This window comes from Ooceraea biroi, chromosome 7 (genome assembly GCF_003672135.1).
Source record: "Ooceraea biroi isolate clonal line C1 chromosome 7, Obir_v5.4, whole genome shotgun sequence".
NCBI classification, from domain to species: domain Eukaryota; kingdom Metazoa; phylum Arthropoda; class Insecta; order Hymenoptera; family Formicidae; genus Ooceraea; species Ooceraea biroi.
In genome coordinates, this window is record NC_039512.1 from 5247342 (window position 1) to 5270862 (window position 23521).

At 42.4% G+C, this 23521-nt stretch overlaps 2 protein-coding genes across 12 annotated transcripts in view; both read right to left on the minus strand.

The window, feature by feature from the left end:
- Positions 1 to 10731, minus strand: part of LOC105282007 (E3 ubiquitin-protein ligase CBL-B) — a 24651-nt gene extending 13920 nt beyond the window's left edge. For both annotated transcript variants that reach the window (XM_011343641.3, XM_011343640.3), the window contains exon 1: positions 9548 to 10731. In XM_011343641.3, the coding sequence (XP_011341943.1) occupies positions 9548 to 10119 (572 nt within the window). In that variant the 5' untranslated portion in view covers positions 10120 to 10731. The remainder of the gene's footprint in view (positions 1 to 9547) is intronic.
- Positions 10732 to 11191: 460 nt separating this feature from the next.
- Positions 11192 to 23374, minus strand: LOC105282005 (glycerol kinase). Of its 10 annotated transcripts, none has more exons than XM_011343636.3 (13): positions 23110 to 23374; positions 21456 to 21583; positions 20645 to 20957; positions 16198 to 16280; positions 15799 to 16057; positions 15336 to 15553; positions 14685 to 14897; positions 14499 to 14609; positions 14109 to 14365; positions 13683 to 13888; positions 13411 to 13554; positions 13220 to 13306; positions 11653 to 11750 (listed from the first exon to the last, which is right to left on the minus strand). In XM_011343636.3, exons 3-13 carry the CDS (start codon positions 20826 to 20828, stop codon positions 11653 to 11655), a joined length of 1860 nt encoding a protein of 619 aa, XP_011341938.1. In that variant the 5' UTR covers positions 20829 to 20957; positions 21456 to 21583; positions 23110 to 23374. The 10 variants fall into 10 exon arrangements, with proteins under 10 accessions (XP_011341928.1, XP_011341938.1, XP_011341936.1 ...); XM_011343634.3 differs by having other exon boundaries at positions 20645 to 20960; XM_011343627.3 differs by having other exon boundaries at positions 20645 to 21376.
- Positions 23375 to 23521: the final 147 nt, after the last annotated feature.

Consider the following 23521-nt stretch of genomic DNA (forward strand, 5'->3'; position numbering starts at 1 on the left):
TACACTTTTAGCTTAATTGTGCCTCTTTAAGCGTTCTCGCATTGTGCACGACGGTCATCGTGAAGCGCAGAATGATTCCGTCATTCGATCTCTTTGAGAGAAAGACAGAACGGCATTTACATTTAAATTTCTTTTTTCATGTTTAATATTTCTTACTTTGCTTTTAATTTCGAGAGACCCTTTTGCCGACCCAAGTTTTTTATGTTTTAATCCATCTGCGTTAATGAAGTACAAGTAACAATTTACATCGCCACTTTCTGACGTACAATTTTATTGACAGAGCTTTCAACCAATTCGGATTCATTTACTCAACTCGATTAAGACGCTGAGGCGTCAATAGTTTCAAAGTCACAATCGCGATTGAAAATTGTAGCTTTTTAAGAGGCAAGTCAAACTTCTCGGACGCGCAATCAAATAACGATATTTCACTGCTCATTTAAATTCAGTTAGATCCTACTTCTCAAAACTCTAATGTTCTTGGTAGCTAGCGAGATATTTATTATATCTCACTATTTCAGAGAATCATTAATCACTATCATATATCAGTAAAGTTAAAGTGAGGTGTATTCGGGGAAAGATCGCGTATGTGCATGCTCGTTTGTCTGATGATGCTCGGAGAGGATCACGCGTCAAGTCTTCTGCTCGCGGTAATTTGTCGATGGACGTTGCACGGAGATGCCAGGTGTCGACAGCAGGACAAGGGTAAGCGTGACGCACGTTCCCCGTCCTGAATTCGCATCCCCGCGTCACGTCGACGACGACGACGACGATCAAAATGGGTCGCGTCCTCCATCGTCGGACCATAATCTCGGCAAGTACTGAACGTTCCATAATACACACGCGGCAGTCGTATGCTCGTACACTTGCCTGTGTACGTGTGTGCGTATGTGTGGACGGTGCATGGTTAATGTACAAAACGAAGTTGAGAGATACTAACGCTATAATTAGCCGTCCTTGCTTGCGACTGATCCGACGCTCGCCTCCATTCATAGAACGCCGCTTTTCTAACGTCGTCTCTTCCAACGTGACGTTTCATCTGTCGCGAGGACAATGTCGGTCGCGATAACCGGCGGCAGAAAAATATGCCACTTTTTCTTGGACATTTAATTTCAGCTATGTACCTTCTACTAAGCACTGAGCGAAGAGAAAAAATTAAAGTAAACATTTTCCTCGGTTTGTGTTATTGATTTCATTTACATTAAAAGTATGTAAATTCTTTCAAGAAGAAAAATTGCTTTCCGCGGAGGAACAAAGTTTGCTAGGATTTGTTGATCGGTGTAGTTAAGTTTGTTACAAAACGCTATTAAAACGTAGAATGACATTTTTGAATGGCAGAGATATACAGGGTGAGGCACCTAAAACAGGCCACCTGCATATCTCGGCTGTTATTGGTGATAGAAAAAAATGTGTCAGATCAAACTTGCATGGTTTCGAGGGACACATAATTTGATCTAAATAGTTTTTTATTAGGTGGACGCGTAAAGGTCATATGAAGGTTAACTTCGTTTTTTAAATGGTATGATATGTTTTTTTACGTACCATCTAGTAGAGCGTTTGAAGAAGCGCACATTAACAACAATAAAGCGATGAGATATGTATTTCGATTATAATAACGTGCAAATAAACTATAAAAATGGCTATAAAGCAATCATTTATAAATCGTTCTTTGAGCAATTGAGCAATTAAAGTTTTTTAATATTAAAGTTCTTAACCGATCAATATTCGTGATCTTACAGAAAGCGTTTCCACTTGCAATTCAGATCTCAAGTTTGTAAATAACTTCTTTTGTGTGAAATACATATCGTATATCTTTTTGATGTCGTTCTTTTATAGTAGCGCGTACACGTAAATGATAATAACGGTCTCGCACAGATAGGAAAAGGTTTCGAGCATTTATGGAAAATACGGCTCAGAGGTGATTTCAATATGTCACCGGAGAGACCTTTGAGAAATTACAGACAAGATCAGGCGGCTGAGCCCGTATATAGGGCGCGGCTCGTAAAGCGTGATAAATTAGTTCCTCTTAAAATATCGGTTTTAGAAAAAATTATTTATAAGTAAAAGTTATAAAGTGTGAAGCGAGACATTTATAGAGTGAAGAACATGAGAATGAAAAAGAAAAGCCATAATAGATTTAAACTAGTACCAGTTGTACCGGATATCAGTTGTATAAAATGTAAGACATGCACAAAATAATATATAACATGAATACATAACATGAAAAATGACATTCTGCTATCTTCGCAAAACAGATTTCCGTTCCTTGTTTATTCATTTGCTCTTCTTAGATGAAACAAAGAGGATAAGCTTTAGCCAACAACGATAAATCAAACTGCTCTCCAATATCGAGAATCTGGTAAGTCTACAAGAGTCCAGATGATGCTAACAATTCGTCTAATCTCTCCAACTGTCAAAGTTGTGTTGAGTATGTTCACGGAGGACGCACTAGGTTTCGGAAATACATGAAATCGCACCTAATCCTGCGCGAATGGCTACGTTCAAAACTCTGCCTTCAACAAAGTTCAATCGGCAAAGCCGACCAATCTCAACTTTAACCCTTTCCCCGCCCACGCCGGCGAATCTACAGGCTTGCCGGATGTGGTAGCATCCCTCCCGCATGAGTGTCCAGCTGAAATTACGCAATACGAAGTAAAAATACACGTCTATGGAAAATGTCAGTGGAACGGCTGGCATTACGTTCCAAGGATACTGCGAGCGTTCAAAAGGTTCTGCATGCTCGCATGAACCTCCAATGCGAATCTCTCGATGACGAGGACGATGGCGTTGAGCCTCCTCGTTGAGCCGCGTGTTATCGACATTCTAGTTAACGCGTTTCCCTCACGCGAAGTTATTTCCGGTCTGACATTTCCAAACGCCAGTCACAAATGTCGTAACGATTTTTTTTCAATAATGAGACTCATATGTAAGTAAATTCATCGTAATGGTTTTGCTGCTTGGATTGTCGACAAAGTCTCCGAAGCAGTCTCGTGATTATCTCTCTATTATCGAAAGTAATTAGCGTATTCTTTATCACAAATTGTAATGGGAGTGTCATTTTTGTTAGCATGATTGTGTGTAGGATGTATCTGCTTGAAACATCGCTTAAATTGATACCGGAGTCGCTTAAAAAATTCAGATGGATCAAGAAAGGGTATATATGAATCTTTTTTTACATCTTTGGAATCTCGATCAAATAAAGTAAACGTCATCTTAATACTGATAAATATAATTTTCTGAGATTGAAAAATAGCTTTTTATTCTTGAAAAAATATAATCTACTTCAATTCAATTTTAAATCGCTCGTAACTTGCAATCATACATTGTGTAACATTTCCATTACAGAAGCATTGGAGCAACGGATTCTAATAAAGTATAAATCTCAGATTAACATGATGAAATTGAGATTAAAATCGAGAATTCTGGGATGTAACGGTATCGCATCAGCTAAGATTACGCAAGGGGAGATTAATGAATTAATTCCTCCCTCTCAAAATTGATTCATTCAAATATCATCGTAAAATGCTCAATCCGTTCACATCCAGAAGCCGTTCTCAGGCCAGCCAGATCTCTACATGTACGCTCGGGATGAAACAAGCTCAAAGCAAGGAGACAGCTCGAAGAAACGAGAACGCAAGTCGGTGTCTAAGGCCGACGTCGACATCCGTCGACGCGCGCGATGACGCTTGACGGCTCGATCTTGGGCAACCTCGAGCAACCTCCCGCCGATAAAACGTGGGCCGGCGAGCGACCTCCTCCTCCTCGCTGGCCGATTCATGCAATTCGCTCGTTTAATTCGCCTTAATCGCGACGTCACGTCCCCTTCCTTCCGTTTCGACTCACGTGCGGATGTGAGCTTAACTCACTAGCCGCCCCGAACGGGGGAAGGATCGACCGGCCGCCTTTCAACATATGTACGTATGTACGTGCGACCGCGTGACCGGAGTGACAGAAGAGCCCACGAGAGTGTGTCAAAGCGCGATTTAAACCGACGTAATTTCGACTAGCTGATCTACTTCTGCCGTGTCACACGCAGATGGAAAATTCATTTTATTATCGCCGCGATTTCCATTCACCGCGAATAAAAATAGGTTGTTTTTTTTCATTGTTAGCCACGTGATACCGATATTCGAGCCTCATCTCGAATTTCTAACGACACGAGAATGCAAATCGATCTCGCAAATAGTATTTATAATATAGGGCACATTTTTGCACCCGCGATATTTGTAACAGTTATTTTAATGCTAAGCGAGTATGACAGCTGTTCAGAATGTAACGTGCACTACGTAATGATGATCAGATGATCGCGTTTCATTGCGAATGATATTCTTCTGTCGGAACCCGCTTAGCCACCGGAAGATTAAATACCCCGAGAGTATGGGGACATGCCGGTTAGTTACGACACTGTCACGAGCTGGTTGCTGGTGTTGCTCATAGCTTAAAAGAGCCGGCATTGTGTACGCACATGCCGGAGACCGGATGTTCGCGGATCATTTGACCGGAAACTGAAGGTTCGCGCATCGGCGTAATCGAGGCGGCGAGCCGCACGCTAATCGCGCTGCAATCGTCCGCATCCTATGTGCGCGAAACGCCAAGCCGTCCACCGATGGAGAAACATCACGAACGATTGTAGAAATTGAATAAAGCGAGCCGTTCCTCGACAGGGACGTAACAGAAATTTTCGGGAAGGAAATAGCGAATCCGATAACAGCGTGATTACTATTTTATGTACATCAAAATTTATTGTGTTATAAATATATATATCAGTTGTTTGAAATTTTCTAAATTTCTTTACCAAATATTCCTGCATCCAAACTCTTAAAAAAATCTCAATATCATGTAAGATCGAAAATAGCAAAGTGACGTCACTGGACGACACGATGACGCCATAAGCCGTCATAGACGTCACTAGGTTCTCTTCCGACGTCACCTTGCTACTTGGAACAAACAAGATTATATATAATGTACACAAGTAAGAGTTAAAAATATATTTTTCCAATATGCACTCAATTACGCATATCAAGTGTCACGTGCATAATCTAACATGGTCTGCACCGTGATTCTCGACTTGGCATGTGCTTCCTCCGAAATCTACGAGAACTGTACCAATATCCTTGAAAAGTACATAAAAGCATGGTTTACGGTCGCGGACGAGGCTTCGAACGCCGACGCGCGTGTTTCCCCCAAGGTTCGACGTTCCGACGCGTCGGTAGTTTCGCGAGAGCGCGTGCAAGCGGTCATTCATGAATCGACTCGTCGTCCTCCCGCTCGGCCGTTTATTTATACCGGCACCGGGCGCGCACACACGAGTCGCCGCCGCCACGCGGCCGCGCTCCGCGACGGATAGCGGGGCAAGGGGTTCCACCAACGGTAGCGCGACATTTTCTCATTAATTCCAAAAGAGCGCGTCCGTAGTGACGATACTAACGGTCGATATCGTCTATCGGGGACGATTTGCGCGGGCGGCCGCAAGGTCGCCGGATGTAGCGCGCGCACGTATACCGGAAGTCGACCGAGTAAGGTATTGCAGCCGCCGATCTGCGCGAGAAGAGTCACGTGACTGCTTAGCGGAACTGACCGTTTCAGGATGGAATACCTGAAATCCTGACCTCGTACGGGTCAATCTCTAAAAACATTAATTATAATTAAAATAAAATAAAAAATATATATTATAATTAAAGGATGATTCTATGTTTTTGCCTTCCTTTGTTCAAATGTTTTACATTTATATCGAGAAACAAATTTTTGTGTGACATTTTTGAGATAATTTTACTGAACGAACATGTAAAACTATAATTGTTAATAATATATACTGGACAGAATAATTGAAGTGACTGGAAATTCGTGAACAAGGTCAGCGGGCAGTTACTTCCTGTCACGTTGGAATTGCACGGAATTTAAAAAACTAGATGAGCTAATCGTCGACTGAATACAGCTATAGCGAGGAGCATTTCACAGTCGATAGCGAGTGAGAATACTTTTAAAGACATGTCCATTAATAGTCGTGCGAGCTGTTATTGCTTGCTTTTTCTTTTATATCTCGTGGTTGCCGCTCTATTAATACTCCGCGATTAACACTCGACAGCTCTGGGCAGGACGCTTCGTCATTACACTGTAGAATCGATACAAAATTAACCCTTAGCTACCCTGCATGCACAAGAACGAGTCTTCGATCCTACATTTCAATTATTCCATAAGATGGCAAGCAGTGTACAGCTCTTTTTTATTCATAGCTCATGACGCGGTACAATTCGTTCTGACCGTGCCCTTTTCGCGCTTAATACAGGCATACATTGTACTATACTTAATTTGAGATTCCGAGAAAAGAAAAGGAAGAAAGGAAAGAAGACAAATTGAGTAACGTCCAACATATTTATGACTCCAACTGTGTACGTCAGTTTTATCGCATTTAGCTAACTTGATCGACATCTGACGTGCTTTAAGATCGTAACTTTTTCGAACGGAAAGCATCGGGTTCGGTAGAGAAACAGTGAAAATTGTCAGCAGACATGAATGGACACGCGGATAAATCACGTCGCGATCCACGACCGAGCATCGTGAACGACGTTCGGTCAGTAGTAACGGTTCGAGTCAGCCGCCCGAACAAATTTACACGGCTGGATGCTTCGCGCCGTCAGGAACGGAATCGTCGCACCGGAAGTTGTCTTATGCTAATGCAGCGGTATCTAATATATCGCCGGCTCGCGCGTACACTCGTACACATGCGACCGAGAGTGCATTTACCATTTCAGCGCAACGAGTCGCATGCGGAGTAACGGGGGCTTTGGTCGGTACGTGTACGTGTGTATGTGTATGTACGCGTCTGTGCGTGTCCGTGTCAACGCGACGACAGCTCGTCGCCGACGGGCAAACGCCGAGTCCAACCGGATAGAGCATTCTTCGTTTATTACCGCCGAATGCATTAAATCGCGACGTCGCGGGTCAAGCACACGCGCGATTGACGTCAGAGAAGCGCGCGCGAGCTGCGACGCGCTTCTTCTTGGCTTTTCGAAAGCGTACATCGACAAATTGAGATGTTTCGTCCAAGAGAAACTTCTTGCTTATTTATGCGTAATTGTTATGAGCGTTGTGTTCTACTTTTACTTAAAATTAAAATACGTGCGATTAAAATAACGTGGAATTACGGAATTAGTAATATAGCTTCTACTGAACACTCGTAAACTTGAAATTCTGTCCTGTTCTAGCGATATTTTGATGTTTTAATTTAGTTTCGGTTATCAGTAAAAACCGCAATGATATCAGAAGTAACGAAATTGAGGAAAACGACTATCCATTTTATCGCGTTCTTGACGAAAAAGCGGCCGCTAAATCTGATAAATTAATATAGTTACAGCTCTGAAGATATAGTTTACAGTTTGCAAATCTCGACGATAATAAATCTTACAAGATATTTATACAAAAGGAGCGTTTTGCGGCTACTTTTGCTGCTCGAAGTATGCACGACACGTATAGAAAACGTACGCGTCATGGAAATGTTTGTATTACAATTCATTACTGTCGACTATTGCAATTAATTACCGTCGACTACAATTCTCTTGTTGGAACACAGTGCTACTCATCCAATGAAAATCCAGTAGCGAACAGAGTTAACAGATATATTGCTCCATAACTTTTGTTCTCCTTTTCTTTCCGGATCTCTAATGTACAGTACAGTCTTATCTCAAGCGCGGAAAGGACAATCATTCTGAGATCTGCTGCTTGCGGTTTTCCGTCCTGATTTCAGCCACAGCGATATCGCAATTTCTCTCAAAAGCCAGGAGACATTTAGTATCCACGAAAGCAATAAATTCCTCCCTCTCTCTTAGCCTTTCCCCGCACGCGCAAGCGAATGCACCAAATTTTTGACGCGTCACCACCTCGTACGCGCTCGCACGTGCAAGCAAACGCGCCGACCGGCTTCCGGTCGATAAAACGCATTCTCTATAGAGCCTACGGTTGCACACGAGCCGACATGTCCCGCTTTTCGGTGCACGATAATAATGTCAATATCAACGATAGACGTCCGGTGTCATCTCGCTCGCTCGCTCGCTAACTCTTTGTTCCTTCCCCCTCCGCTGTCCGGCCTCTCCATTACATGCGCGTTTTAGGTTATGTACACGCACGTGCGAGCTGTGCTTGCGGCGCTTTTATTATTTGTTCTTCTCCTTTTTTTTAACGCATGTCCGTCCGGACATGGACACGTGGGCGGACAGGTGTCCCGCGGACCTGCATCGAAAGCGTGGGAGACGGAGAACGATGAAGAAGAAGAAGAAAAAGCGAGGGTGTCGATGGCGGAAGGGAGGGGGAGAGGCCATGATGGACGAGCGCGTATTTCGCTGGCGGATTTGTTTACTTGGCGCAAAACGCCGCGTCGCGCGCTCCGATTCTCGCCTCGCGAAAATTTCGTCGTCGTCCTCTTCTTCGTGGCGTCAATAAATTCGTTACGACGGAGTGTAGGACGCGTTGGACACCCCCCCCACGCACGTACACGGATATGACATACAAGAGAAACGTATTATTTGGATCTCCGCGCGTGGAAATTTGAGAACCGGCGATATCGTTGCCGCAATAAAAATTCGAGCAGGGACGTTCCGGTTTCCGCGAAACTCTCGGAGGGGGGGAGATGGTCGGTGAACCGGTGAACTTTGATAAAAGACGCGGAGAAGTTTTCGAACAAGTGCGATCCTCGAAACTACGAAGTGAAAACTAGATCGGCGATGATATATTAGAAAAGAAGTTTCGAACTGCAGCCGCTCGCTCGGATTCTTATAGCTGTGATTCCTCTTGCATCCGGCAAGTTCCGGAAGTCGATAAACCTTGCTGAGCGATTCGAACGCAGCGGGACGTGCTGGATCTATCGGATTTGCCTGAGAGTCGTGAGAACGTTACATGGAAGTCGGCGCTCGTAAAACATCAGGAACGGATGTGTCACTTGGGGTGTCACGAATCCTCAAACTCGGCTATTCTTGCGAGACTGCAATACCTCTTACGAAAGAGATTTTTTTCCGAAAACCTCGACCAAGAGTAGAGACCAAGATTAATGTCGGATTATCTTTGAACCTAAGAATATCCGACACCGCAGACTTTGAAACAATTGGCGAGACTTGTAGAACGTCAAACTAGAGGCATCATCCTCCAGATTTGATCCCGAAATTCCTGTATCCTAGGTGCTACGCTCTCCCCAAGCGCTCTCGCGCCTTCGACGCACCTGTATCTTCAATGTATCAGTCTGAAATTAGCGCCGCGGAGCGATCTTGCTCGAATCGAACGCGCAACGCGATCGCGGGTCCATCGATCTCGCAAACAAGATCCTGCGATACCGCGAAAAATCGTTCCTTGGCAAGACCGTCAGAAGAATCTGACGATTCCCGAGGTCCTCGGACACCGAGCTCCATGAAATTTTGCACGAAGCCCGCGAGGAATCGTCGAGCTTGATAGAAGTCGCGTTATGTCACGCGCTCGTCGCGTCGCGACGGAAACGTCGCGTCGCGTCGCGTCGGCCGCTCCGTTGGCGACTGACAGGAAAGGAGAACGTGAGAGACGTACATACCTGTTCCCGAAGCGCTCCTTCCAGAATTCAGCCGCGTCGGCCTTGGTGATGCGGAACTGATCGCCGGCGAACACGCCGTTCGGGAATATGGCCTTCAGTTCGGACAGCATGTGGCTGAACACGAGACTGAGCTTGGTGAGGTTGCGACGGTAGTGCGACGTCTCGTCGAACATCTTCTCCTTGCCCTCCTTGAACAGCTTGATCGCCTGCTTGCACTTACGCATCAGATTGTTGATGAACACGCAGAAGTGCTCGTTCGTGTGCAGCATCTGCATCCGGTCCTCGTACTTGCTGTAGATGAGCCGCAGCCGCTGATACGTGTCCGGGAGAATGTCGAGGATGAACGGCGGCGAGTTCTTGAGGTTCATGCGCTGGTGCTGGCACAGCTTCACCACCTTGTCCATCAGTTTCCAGGTCTTGTCGAGGGTGCGCTTGTCCGTCGACATCCGCGGCGGCGTCATCGCGTCGGCGAAGCGGCCGTGCAGCTTCTGGAAGATCGAGCCGATGTGGACGGCGCGGGTGCGACTGCTGTGTCCGGACGACGACATCTTGACGTACGTGCGTGCGTGCATGCGTGCCTGCCTGCCTGCTTCCCTGCTTGCCTCCCTGCGTGGCTGTTTGCCTGCCTGCCTGCCTGCCTGTCTGTCTGTCTGTCTGTCTGTCTGCTGCCCGCGCAAGTGTGATGTATATCACGACGAGGGAACCTCTTCCTCGTTCCTGCTTCTTCCTAGAGGAGAGAGGACCACCACACACCCGCGCACTTTCTTTCTCTTTCGATCCCTCGCTCTTCCCTTTATTCGCACCTCACCCCTACCTGGCCGCGCGCGCGGGGGACACACTCTCGCTCGTCGCTTGAGGTTAACCCGCACACACTGGAGCGATTGGATCCGGCGCGGCGCGCATATTCCCCTCAGCGGGACGCGGCCGCGGCCGCAACGGCAACCTTCCCGCGAAGCCGCGGATACGGGATGCGGCGGCACCGGAACTCCGCGCGATACCGCATCCTATTATCGCTCGCTGGCGGGACGAGCAACGGCGGTGGATCGCCAACGACGACGGAACGCTCTCCACGAACCCAACTCACGCGGCGAATCGACGACACCGACGACGACACTGACACCGTGACACAGACCGCACAGCGACGAGACCATGCGCGAGCGTGCCGTAGCCGTAGCGCGGCGCGGCTGCCAGCTCGTTCGCTGTCCGTTCGGTTCGCACGCTGCCACCTCCCGGAGCTTCGCAGACTCGCCGCCGCCAAGCTGCGCGCCACTTGCGCCAGCGCGCGAGATTCGAATGCGCCGCGGCGAGTTCGCCTGCATGCGCGCGAGGCTGTTGGTCCACCTTTATTCTGTTTTCTTGTTTCTTCGAAGCTAACTTATAATTTGAATGGATGTAAAATTCGATCTGATAGGAAAACACAAATATTCAAATAGATCTTAAAAATAAGAAAATAGATTATTTATTAGAGGCTGTTATTCTCAAATCAAGTACACAATTAAGTTAGCGTAAAAATCTTCATTATGAAACTATACATTTAATTAATTTAGATATATCCATTATATATTTGTGATATATGTGTAAAATATCCTAGAATGTATTGGTAATATAATGTAGCATGAGGGAGAATAAAATCTATGTTACGCAATCACAAGTAAAACAAAGCATCTATTTCATGTTCTGTAATTCACATAATTCTAAATTGCATAATATATTCTTAAATAATATAAAAAGGAGTAAAATTATGCGTGACACAGTATTTCGTAAGTTTAAAATACATACATTTCTAACGTTTCTATTTCGAAAACTGATAAATATGATATTAGATACTGCGTTTTATTTATCAATTAATAAATTCAAAAATATATTAATCACATCATTCATTAGGCTTGCTTCTTGATTACTGAACGTATGACGATGATAAGACGTACCAAAATATACAAAACAAATTAAATCCAAAGCGATTTGATCTCTGATCATTTCGTAATGCGTTACTCGAGTGCGAACGCACGACTGATCGAACTTCGTAAGTCACTTTGCTAAAGTTTCTTCCATCAGGGCTATCTGCTTTCTACAATAACTTGCATCTTGATAGCGTTAACTTGCCGTCACCGATTCGCCATATAATGGCTTAATTGTAACAGAATAAAACTCGACATTAAGTACCAGCTGGCAGGAATGGACGCCAATATGCAATATTTTTCATCTGAAACATCAAGTAGATAATAAAAATATGTATACATATCGCATAAGATATCACATATTTATAAAATATATATATGCATAGCAGAGATAACACATATTTAAATAAAGATAGGAAAGATAAAGAATGATTTATATTTCCGCTAGTGCACAAGACGAATAATTGTGGATGCGATCCACATAGTGCTACAAATTCTTCAAAATACTTTCTATTTTCTTTCTTCTGTCAAATAAAAAGAATCGGAAGTGTTTTGAAGCATTTGTAATTCTAAGTAGACTACACTTTATTATTATCAAATTGTATGACGTACAAAGTATTTGTATAATAATGACATTATAAAAATTTGAGAAAATAACAGTTTTCCTATATTTTCTTTTTAACATATATATTATTTCTAGAAAAATTCGATCTTGATGTTGAACTTGTTTATTGCTTAAATATTTGAATATCTGCTATTTTGTATTTATTCATCAAACATGGTTTTATAAAATTTTGTTATTAAAATTGGTTACCTCAGTTACGTATTATATTAAGCAAATAAGGAAATTTATTTTTCGTAAACAGTTTTTTTTTATATATTACATTAGTTTTCGTAAATGCAATTATATCCAATACTTGATTTTTTTAAACTAGAAGTTATTACCTGATTACTATATAACTATATAGAATTTACTTTTGCATGCGTTTTTTACGCTCTCGCATGCAACTTAATACTGTATGTCAAATATACGGAATATATAAAAAAAAAGGTAAATTATGCCAAATGTGTACAATATCTACTTAAAATAATGCTAAAAATATTATACAAATATAAGCATAAAATTCTGGAATTTTGTTTACAAAATTGCAAAAGTTATTAAATTGTGGGTTGGCCAATTTATACCAACTGTGCATCTTATTTATAACATATGGTAGGGAAAATTAAGATCAGCTTTTATTTAACAGAACACGAAGCAGAATATATGGAAACGATACAGAGTGCAGCAACACGAAGAGGACACAATTCAACAACAAACAGGACAGAATGGAAAGTAAAGAAGTGAGAAAGTGAAGTCGAGATGGAAGAAGGCAAGAATAAAAGATACTATATTAAGGCAGATTCGCAGAACAGCATACTAACAATAAGCGAATGAGTGAACTCATGAATTCTTGTCAATTCGAGAGCTTTGCTTTAAATATTAATCTAATCTATTAAATGCTAATTGCACTAATTTAATTCTGCTAAATTCTAATTGTGCTACTTTATTCCTACTATGCTATGTCTCTACTTTCTATGCTTTTTATTATTACAAACCTAGGTAGTTTTATTTATAGCTATATACACGAACATACATACATACAAACACATGCAGAACAAACAGAATGCAAAGAGTCGCTTTCGCGTTAAGCGGACTGCGAGGAATATTTAAACAGAGCAGCCTCGATCACACCAGGAACCTCAGCTTTCGCTTGCTCGATCGTTTTACATTTACCTGTCATTTGATCGGACATTTTCGTCGCCGCCCAACCTAGACTTCGTTCTACCGCCATTTGCCATTTTTTGTATCTTGCATCCCTCTCTAGAAAAACAAAAAAAGAAAACGTGTCACAATCATTTCTTTACATTTATCAAAATATAATTCGTAAAATAATTAAACTGTCCACTTATTTCGAAAGTCAATACCTTCCGGCGTGGTAGTTGGGAGGAAGGTGTCGGTCGGCACGGTCTCTACTTCCTCGCCCTCCAAGTCCCAGACGTCTATCCCCTCGGCATGCCCCGCAGCCATCGCTGCACCCAGCGCGGTGATGTCAGGCATGGTTGACCTAACTGTAAAATAAAAAAAAAGCCAATTAAGAATTTCCAACAATGTAACACAAAGATTACAATAACGTATTACCGCATCGCTGTAATTATTTTGCTTAAATCTGACCGTGAGATATACTCAATATACTCACATACTGGTGTACCGCATAGGTCAGCTTGCAGCTGCATGAGAAGATTGTTAGTCGACATTTTCCCGTCCGTGTTTAGCTTCGTTAATGGGAATCCGCAATCTTTGTGCATCGCCTCGAGGATGTCCCTGGTTTGAAAGCATACCGCCTCAAGGGACGCCCTGATTATATGTTGCTTTGTGGTAAACGCGGTAAGTCCACAGATTATCCTGGAGGAAGAAAATTACGTCAGTTTCAAACATTTAAACTAAGATTAAAGATTATTTTTCAAAAACAGAACATCCTGAATATAAACATTACTGATTAAAAATATCATATTTCCACAGAATATTCTCAGATATTTTCTGTAATCTTTACGTGCAAGCATAAAAAGCGTGAGAAAGAAATTAAGAGATAATATTAAACACATTTCTATGAATTTCCATTTACCCCCGTGCATCTTTTCTCCAGTACGGTGCGTATAATCCAGAAAATGCAGGCACAAAATAGACATCCCCCGTGCTAAATACGCTTTGCGCTAAGTGCTCGCTCTCATGGACGTCTTTTATGAGCTTCATGTTATCCCGTAGCCATTTAATAGCAGCACCTGCCACTGCGACTGACCCTTCCAGCGCGTAAACAGGCGGACTCTTCGGACCTAATTGATACGCGACTGTCGTGACCAATCCATGAGAAGAGTATACCCTCTGAAAGCAACGTCAAATAAATGTAGAAAAATTATGGAAAAATTCTCACAGTATTAGATTCGAACAAATTAATCAAATGAGACTTTTGCATTCTTTTACATGCTCGTAAATATTGTACTTCAAAGTTACATACGTTATGTCCCGTGTTACACAATAGGAAACAACCACTTCTGTACGTGTTCTTTGCCTGTCCTTTCTTCAAACAGTTTTGTCCGACCAAAGCTGATTGTTGATTTCCTAAAATCTAACATGGAAGGAAAATGTAATAAAAACATACACGTATCATTTCTGCTTTTTTTCATCGCGAAATCTTACGTACACCGGATATAGGAATTCCGGACAGCGGAGCGAGTGAAATTTTGCCGTATACTTCGGAGCTGCTTCTGATCTTGGGCAACATTTGCATAGGAATGTCGAAATATCTGCATAATGTAGGATCCCACGAGAGCGTTTCTATGTTCATCAACATCGTCCTCGACGCGTTCGTTACATCAGTGATATAAAGTCCACCATCCTTGCCTCCCGTTAAGTTCTGCAATGAATTCTCGATTAATGTCGCTGCACAATTTTTGCTTGCACTGACTTTCTTGCCACGAAGTACAAGATTTTAGCTGTTTCAATTAGGCAAATAGCGGAAAACTAACTGTACGAATTTACTATACTAATATTCCAAATATTACGTGCGATATCACAATTAAATATTATAAATATGTAAAGTAAATTGCATCGATTTTAATAAAACAAATAGCAAATTGATTTTGAAATAATTAAATAATAATCTTTCAGTAATTAGTTATAAATACTCTTAAATAACTTATTGCATACTCAAAAGATTAACTGACGACACAGATGCATTTAATGAGTGAACATTAGCAGGTGTTAATTGCTACGCTAATTAAGTGATAATGCATACGAGTAATACCCGCTAATTCCTATTAATGCTTCACTGTGTCGTATCTTCGTCACATACCCAAACGACCCATGTATCCATTGTTCCCACTTTACAGCGCCTCTCGCGAATTGCCTTTTTTACGGCCGGCACATTTTCCTTCAACCAACGGATCTTCAAAGCCGAGAAATACGGGCTCACTGGCAAACCGCACAACGGTTTCAAGTGATTCTTGCTCTGATCCGGAAATTTTGCTATGACCTGATCCACGATCGTGTCGGTTCTGATGTCGGACCATGCTAAATTCAAACATACAGCAATTTATCAAATATTTATTAAGTATACTTATTTTTTTACTTTTTACAACTCAACTTTACATCGCAATTTTATTCCACGAAGAATCATATTTTAAATTTATTCCTATATAAAGATTCCAATATTATAAATTAATCCAGACACTCAATTATTCCAATGGGCTTTCAGGTGCTTCTTAGAATAAAAATGAGTTTTCTTTGCAGGCGGATCACTGCTAAACTCTACCCACCTATAGCATTGTAAAGCGGATCGCCGGTAATCGTGTCCCACGCTATCGTAGTTTCCCTCTGATTAGTAATGCCCACTGTGACGATTTCGTTGATCTTCATTCCCAGCTCGTCTAATTTGCGGATTGTCTCCTTAATACAGGCTTTTACCGCAAAAAGGATTTCTTTGGGATCCTGCTCCACCCATCCCTCCTGCGGACTAATTTGTTCTATGTCTATTTGATGGGAAGCCACCTCGGCGACGTGCTTCGCATTAAATACCTACGAATCAAGTTCGCATTTTAGATGAAGATCGTCAAAGCCATGTTCGACAAAATTAAGTTTTGTGCAAACAACGTAGAAAATTGAACGCTGATAACGCTGATAACAGTGTCTAAGCAACTGCATTATGATAATCTTACCACGAAGCGAACAGTCCGCGTACCAACGTCGATAACGCCAACGAGGGGACCCCTCGTTTTCTTTGATGTGCTCGGCGTCATATCTGAAAAAGATGTTACGATCCTTTATATACATGTAATATACGCCCAATAAAAATTATACAAAGCAACAACGATACGAACGTACGTTGTTTACGCACACGCGATGAAAAATTGACGCTAATAAGAAGGCTCGGCCACGTCAATTTGCAGAAACATGTGATAAATGCTGAGTGCATTCGACAAAGATTAAAAGCAAGTACCAAGAAATATCTTGTACTTAAGCGTAAAAGATAAATCTTAAATTATTTAAGTGAAATTTAAAGAGTGTACAACGAAAAAGCATCTGTCTCAGACTCTCTTGAGTTTGCTCTAATCTTCCTGCATTTTTATTTTCAAATATAAAAAAGAATTTTTATTTCCCTTCATTTTTTTGTATTGTTCACTCTTATTATTACTTTCATTTTATGTGTATTCAGTTGACCGGAAAGAATTAATGCAAACTTTTGCGTTAGAAATTTACTAAAACAATCCGCACAGACCTTCCGGTCAATATAATACACAGGCAATATTGCATCATTCGTATCGCAACGTCTCTTCGGCTCATTACATATGCATATACATACATCTATATATCACATAATTTAATTAATTTAGAATACAAACTCTGCTTAGAACACAACTCAAATCTCCGTGGCTTGTCAGTCGGCGAATGTTACTGGCGCTTCGAGACACTATCAATATGTGCAACTAAGTATTCGCTTCACGTTTCCGTCAGTCGTTCCTTGCGCTCGGACTCGCCTCGAATTCCGTGAACGCGTTAAGCGTACGAATGACGGCGTAACTCGTCGCGCCGGCTTTCTTAAAGCGATTTACACCAAACACACGGGAAATGCCGTTCTTCGGGAGGGCTCACCATCCCCCTCCTGCTCCATTCGTAGAATATGAGACACGCGATAACACCCGCTCACGTCTTACGCGCGTTTATACGCGCACATGTCTCTCCTCTCGTCCGGCAATCGCGACGTAACGTCTCTCCCCCCGCCCCTCGATATTTCTGTTGATAACTCCGTAACAGGCACTGTCCTCAGGACCGATCCCGATATTTTCGACACGAGCTCTCGTGTAATCAAACTTGTCTCCTTTTCTGTCACTTCTAGTTACATGAACCGAAATCACAATGAAACTTGTTTATTTTAACTACTGGAGTTTTCATCTTTGCTGAATACACCTGTCAGTCACCGCAAACTTGTTCATTCACGTAACGCGGTGCGCGTTCTCCGTTAATCCAATGAAACACTACGTATCGATTACACACAAAATATCTGTAATAGTGATTTATATTCGTTTGGGCTCAAGAAAAGAAGATTCCTGTTTGCGTTCGTTATAGCACATACAAATGTATATAATGTACATAATGTATTAAAGTAATATATTAAAGAAACTTATTGCAAATTATAAAACAATTTTGAAATTATATATTCACGTATTCTACATCATGTAATAAAAATTTGTGATATTAATTAAACAATTAATATTTCTTCGTGTTCAATCAATCAGGATTATTGACTGGATTTGCGAAAAACGCGTTATCATTAATAATCGTTTCTAATTTCGTATCAATAAAATCCGCAATACGTAAGGATTAATAATGATCTTTGACCGTGATCAAACACATTATATTGTTGTATCGCCAGGAAACGTCGCGTTTGATTTTATCAGAAACACACCCGTACACTTCCTTCGTTTTTCTTATCTTTGCTTATGTAACTTCTTTGTAGATCAACGAACATTTGTTGTATTTTTCGCTTTATTTTTAAAGACATGTAAACGTGTCCTTTATAATAATTAAGAACAACATAACTGTAAATTCCGCGCACGTCAAATTCTTTAAATCTGCGAACGATGAGCGAGGAAACAACTTATTCGAACTTGTAAGAAAATTAAGAAAATTTAAGAATTGCCTATCTTCTGTCGATCTAAATTAGAAAACCTCCTTAAATTGATTATGATATAATCCACATGTACATCGATATACATATAGGAGTACATAGTTCTTGTTGTGTACCACGTTGAGTCATCGATGACACGCGACTTGTGGAGTGTGATGGAATGGAATGCGCCTGCCCGTCGTTTCGTCTGAAAGACAGACGCACGTGGCGAATCGCGACGGCAGACGTCACTCTACATCTTGAACCGGCGCGCGCGATTGGTCAATGTGAAAGGCTCGTACCGCTTACGACGTCGCTTACGCGTCATCGCGTCAACGTCTCAGATTTCTCATAACTACTGATTCCGATCGCTTTCTACGGCAGCATTGGCCGTAATTCACGTACATCGCGCGATTGATTCGAGACCTTAGGGATCATCTGTTTCAATTTAATAAATAAATAAGCGAGATAATAATTTAAATTGCTTTTCGTTCATTGTTTAATTCTCCATGTGTTTCTCCCCTCAAAATATTCCCACGCTAACTAATCGAATTATCAGCCCACCCGCGAGAAACTCTCAGGCGCGATTATTGTGCGTCACGATTCGGGTTCGGGGGTTATCAGACTCGAGTTATCTTACATAACATAATAATCGAATAATTCGATTTTTTTCTTGCATTGTACGGATATTGTTGTTTGCGTTAATTGTGGTTTCAAAATCCAATAAAACGTGAAATTTTCTGTATTTTCTGCGGTGATAATTCGCCTGCAAGAATTATTTGTGCGATACAGGCAGATACGAGAAGATGCAAAGGTGTTTATTTCGGTGTCTCGAATAAATTGATGCTGTCGCAATCAATTCGCACTCGACGCTGTTTTTCTGAAAGATATCGATTTTGCGATACTGCGCACAATCGACTAATAGCCTTTTAATGGTAGCATAACAACGTAAATTTTCTATTACTCTCGCGTCCATATCTATGCTTAGTCTACGCTATTTAAAACTTTATCTAGAAATATTAAAAACTATTAATCTTGAATATTATTGATGCTAACAGACTCGCGTATTGTTAGTTCGATGGAACTGTTGAATTTATGTTGTGTTTATAATTATAACGCGCTAAATAGAAAGATTAATGCAGCAGCAGTCTAAAAATATCGATATTAGTATGCACGCACATATAAACAAGAAATTTTAATAACAGGTACACAATTTTTTAATTTACCGTATTCTCTCTCTTTCAAACAAATAGAGATTGCGTACGCGTCAGAAGGGAAGGCACGTGCCATGCGATTATCACATGTCGTATTTTTAGCGAGACTAATGGCACACTATGACCATGAAAATGTTGGCACTTGCATTGTACTTTCATACTGACAATCGCATGATCTTTATAGAGAAGCACAACGATTCAGATCTTGTAAAATTGAAGTAATCGTAAAGGAAAAGAAACCATGACGATGCAATAATCAAGAAATTTTTACCGACGACACACGTAAAAAAGGATATATAATTCTGTGAAAACTGCTGTTATCTAGAGAACCAGCGGACTTCACGACGCGCAGAGCCGTTATATCAAAGTTCAAAGATTCTGTCGGTCATGTTTATATAATGACAGTATGTTGACATACACATACACACGCACGCATACACATACACACATCACCATACTTTTCGATTTCTCAATCTACGCCTACCGAACAGCCGCGAGCAAATGAATGAAAGCGAACCCGTGTTTATTTTATTTCATTTATGTAGAGAACGTATCAAGCTGTATTGTATATTAATATCGTATGCGTGAGACCGATGTTTCCGCATTCATTCATTCGTGTATGCGCAATCGCGGCACAAGGATTTCGATCGAACGACAGCGCAGTCCGATAAGACGCGGACTGGTATTTAATAAACGCGTTCCTACGCAAACCGAATTTAACAGCCACGCCATTGTTCTTATCTGCAGTCGATTGTCATCGACTGTCATTTTCATCACGGACCAACAGCGTCTAAAGTCCGAAATATCGTGTTGTATCGCATAATCAGGTTGTATATACTGCGTACCGCATTAATAAGGTACACTTTGTTCGTCAAATGAGAGACGCGCAATTACGCATATTAATTTATAAAAATAATTGATCTATGATATATCGAGTTGGTGGAAAAATAATTGCGATGCTTGCTATTCAACTTAACGAAAGTGACGATTATTTTTGCACCGACCTAATATAAATTTTAATTGACAAATCTCCAGATTTATTAATTGCCACTTCAGCTAATTGAAGGCCTTTCAAATCCATCAGACAGTCGTACAATTGACGGCACGCGAGGCGTTTTTCTCGATCGCTAAGCACGCGATTTGATTTCATCGATGTAGCATTAAACTCGTATTTGCGTTGTTTATCAGCACCCACTTTGCGGCGCTTTCTAAATATTCATCGGGAGGTCCGGTGCGCCGACTAGAATTATACTAACAATCAGCTGCGCGCGAGCAAATACTCACCTGCACTCTTATAGGCGTAATACTTGAAAATACTGGTTCTCCGACCGACGTCCGACTGTTCCATTTCCAACGGCGTGCCCGAATCCTCGGGGGAACCTTCCGGCGTCTCTCTCCTGTCCGTGATCATCGTTGCGTCTTCACTCACGTATCCTTCCGTATTCTCGTTCGCATCCTTCCGCTCCATAAATCCCGCGGATGCTTGTCCTTCGCGGGCACCAGATTCCAGGATAGTGGCGCAGAACGACGAATCAATGCTACTGTCTCCTAACTCGCGCTAAGTTTGGCCGCCACCCAACGTCCACCAGATATCCTCCTGCTTTTACAACAAAGTTGCAATTAAAAACTGTAAGATAAAAAATTAAAATAGTGATATCAAGATTGCGGGGGGGAAAAAACAAGATTACGGTCTGTCGATACTGCTAATCAGATATCGCACACCTGAGCGCACCATGCACGCCCGTCCAGCAGAACGCGAGGATTGTCGGCGACTTGGCCGGTTGCTTGCGCTCGGTCCGCTGTCTAGGCCCCTCTCGCGTTCCTGCACTCTTTTTCCTCGAGCACAACGCGCGTACTCGCGGTTACGTTGGTCCCTCGTCCCGTGTGCGTGGTCACGGCCAACTCCCGAATTAGCCGTACACGGTCTAGTCACGGACTTTCCTCGTTCGCCCGTTTTTTCCACGTAGCCGGTCAACGTTCACGAGTACTTGTGTTGCGGCGTGCGCGCTCACATGCCTAGGCTCCACGTGGCGTTGTGGGAAAACGGTCGTTAATCTAGGAACTATATGGATACACAGCTTGTAAGGCGACTTACGAGTCTCAGAAGTGTGGCTCTGGGCGAAGTTGTGACATTGAACTTTCTTATCCGTTCCCCCGTTTCTTCGAAGAAAAGATTGCGTTTCAAAAGTAAATGGAACCTGTTGCTGCGCTTGACAACTTTTCCTGTATGACGTATGTTAAGAAAAATTGATGTGTTATATAACAAAAAAACATAACAGTATGTAAATTAATAAATATTAATGTATCAATAACAAACATAATATGTAAATTAATAAATATTGATAAGTCTTAATGGTGTTAAATACGATGCGATAATTTCATATGGAATTTTGTTACGTTAAATATAATGAATTTGATAAATTTTACACATCCAACTCTCGCGGTTGTCGTAAAATATTCTCGTCCCTAAATCGCTCGTCACGCGATTGCAGTCACTGGATATTGGCCGTGAAAAAATAAAATTGTAGAATTTGGCAAAATAGATAGTCAAAGTCACTTCCACAGTATTGTTTTAAGTCCTTACACACAAACAAGCATGTTCGACCCAATTTTTTTTGAGTGGTTTTCACCTGTACGCACGTGAGGTTTTTTTTGAAACTGAACGTGAGTACTGGATTTATGATGCTGGACAGAGACATCGTATAAAGCGAAGCCGCAATATGCGTTAGTAGTTTGCCTGGGAAGCGTCGGACTACCTGACAGAGGAATCAACGGTTCTGCCTTATATACGAATCGCACTGAACAAGAGTGCTAGCGAGAAACGTTACGATGATGCAACTACATCCGCAAATCTTTTTCTAGCCTTTAAAACCGTTGCAGCTGAATTTTGAGTTGCATCTTAGACCGTGATAGTTAAGCATGTCAATTAAATTAAATTCAATGGCAGCTTTTAACGTTACAATTATAATTATTTAGCAAAATCATCGTTTCACAGTTAAGATAATAACCATCTAGTGGTCGCGACGCCAAACTAAAACGCATCTGCAACGTGCATCCGACGATGGCGTTGCATGTTTCGCCACGGCGCGGGAATTTAAAATCGCGTTCGAGAAGGTTCAAGTATATCATCGTGATCAAAATACACGAATTTCGGCGAATCTAAATGACTGATTAAAACGGAATTGCAATTAACAAATGCAGGCAAAAATGACACTGTACAATATAGAATGTATTAAATCAATTTCGCAGGAAAAAGGTGATGCGAGCAAACGTTACTGTATTCATCCCTCATCGTAACAATGACAGAAACAACATATAACACAAGGACTTTTCAATTCAACAGTAATCTCTTTTTCTCTCACAGGAACAAATGCATGAATCGATTCTCTTCCGCGATCGTATTCATCGCGGCGTTCAAGCGTATCGAAAGTACGCAATCAGTAGTATTCGAGACATTTATAAACCGCAAATTCACGGGAGTAACGGGAAGGGTAGCGTATATCAGCCACGCCTGAAAGCGATAACGCGCGCAAGGCCACGCTTCATCGGGCCACGTGTATGGAACTTATGGGGGTCGTCGAGTCATCGAGCGGACGTGGACGAGGACGCGTGGGCGGATTTGACACGACGATCGGCAAAAACACGTGAAGACGCGCCACTCCGCGCCCGCAGGGGTGCTTTCGGATGCAAAATGGGGAGAACATGGGCACGAGCCGACGGGCGGGGGAACGGCCGCCGATGATACTCACGCAACTGCTGCAAGTGGCGCGTGGCCGGCGAACGAGCACCGACGCCCTGCGTCCGTAGCGCGAGGAGAGTGATACGAGCGGTCGATACTCGCGCGGACGCTCCCGAGTCTCGCGACGACGAACGAAACGCGCACCTGGCCACGAACGTCCTCAGGACCGACGAGCGTGCGAACAACCGCGCGATAATCGAGCCGCGTGTCCGTCGCTTGCCATGCTTTCATCCACCTCCCGACCTCGCCGAAAACGGCGGCGGCCCGCTGTCGTCTGCTGCGCGCGATTGCGCGCGCAACCGTCCGCATGGCACGCGTGCACATGCGCATGTACGCGTCGTCGCGCGCGAAATTCAAACTCGACCGCGCGCCGCGCCGCTCGAGGCTGCTCCGTGATTTCCTTGCGGTGGCAAGTAAATATG

Bases quoted from the DNA above. Each gene is read 5' to 3' on its own strand.
- LOC105282005 (XM_011343626.3), bottom strand. From the start codon at position 20,828: ATGGAGCGGAAGGATGCGAACGAGAATACGGAAGGATACGTGAGTGAA. The intron at 15,554-15,798 runs GTGGGTAGAGTT...GTTTGAATTTAG, and splicing joins TCCGCTTTACAATGCTATAG to CATGGTCCGACATCAGAACC. The intron at 13,307-13,410 runs GTATTGACTTTC...TTGTTTTTCTAG, and splicing joins CCCAACTACCACGCCGGAAG to AGAGGGATGCAAGATACAAA.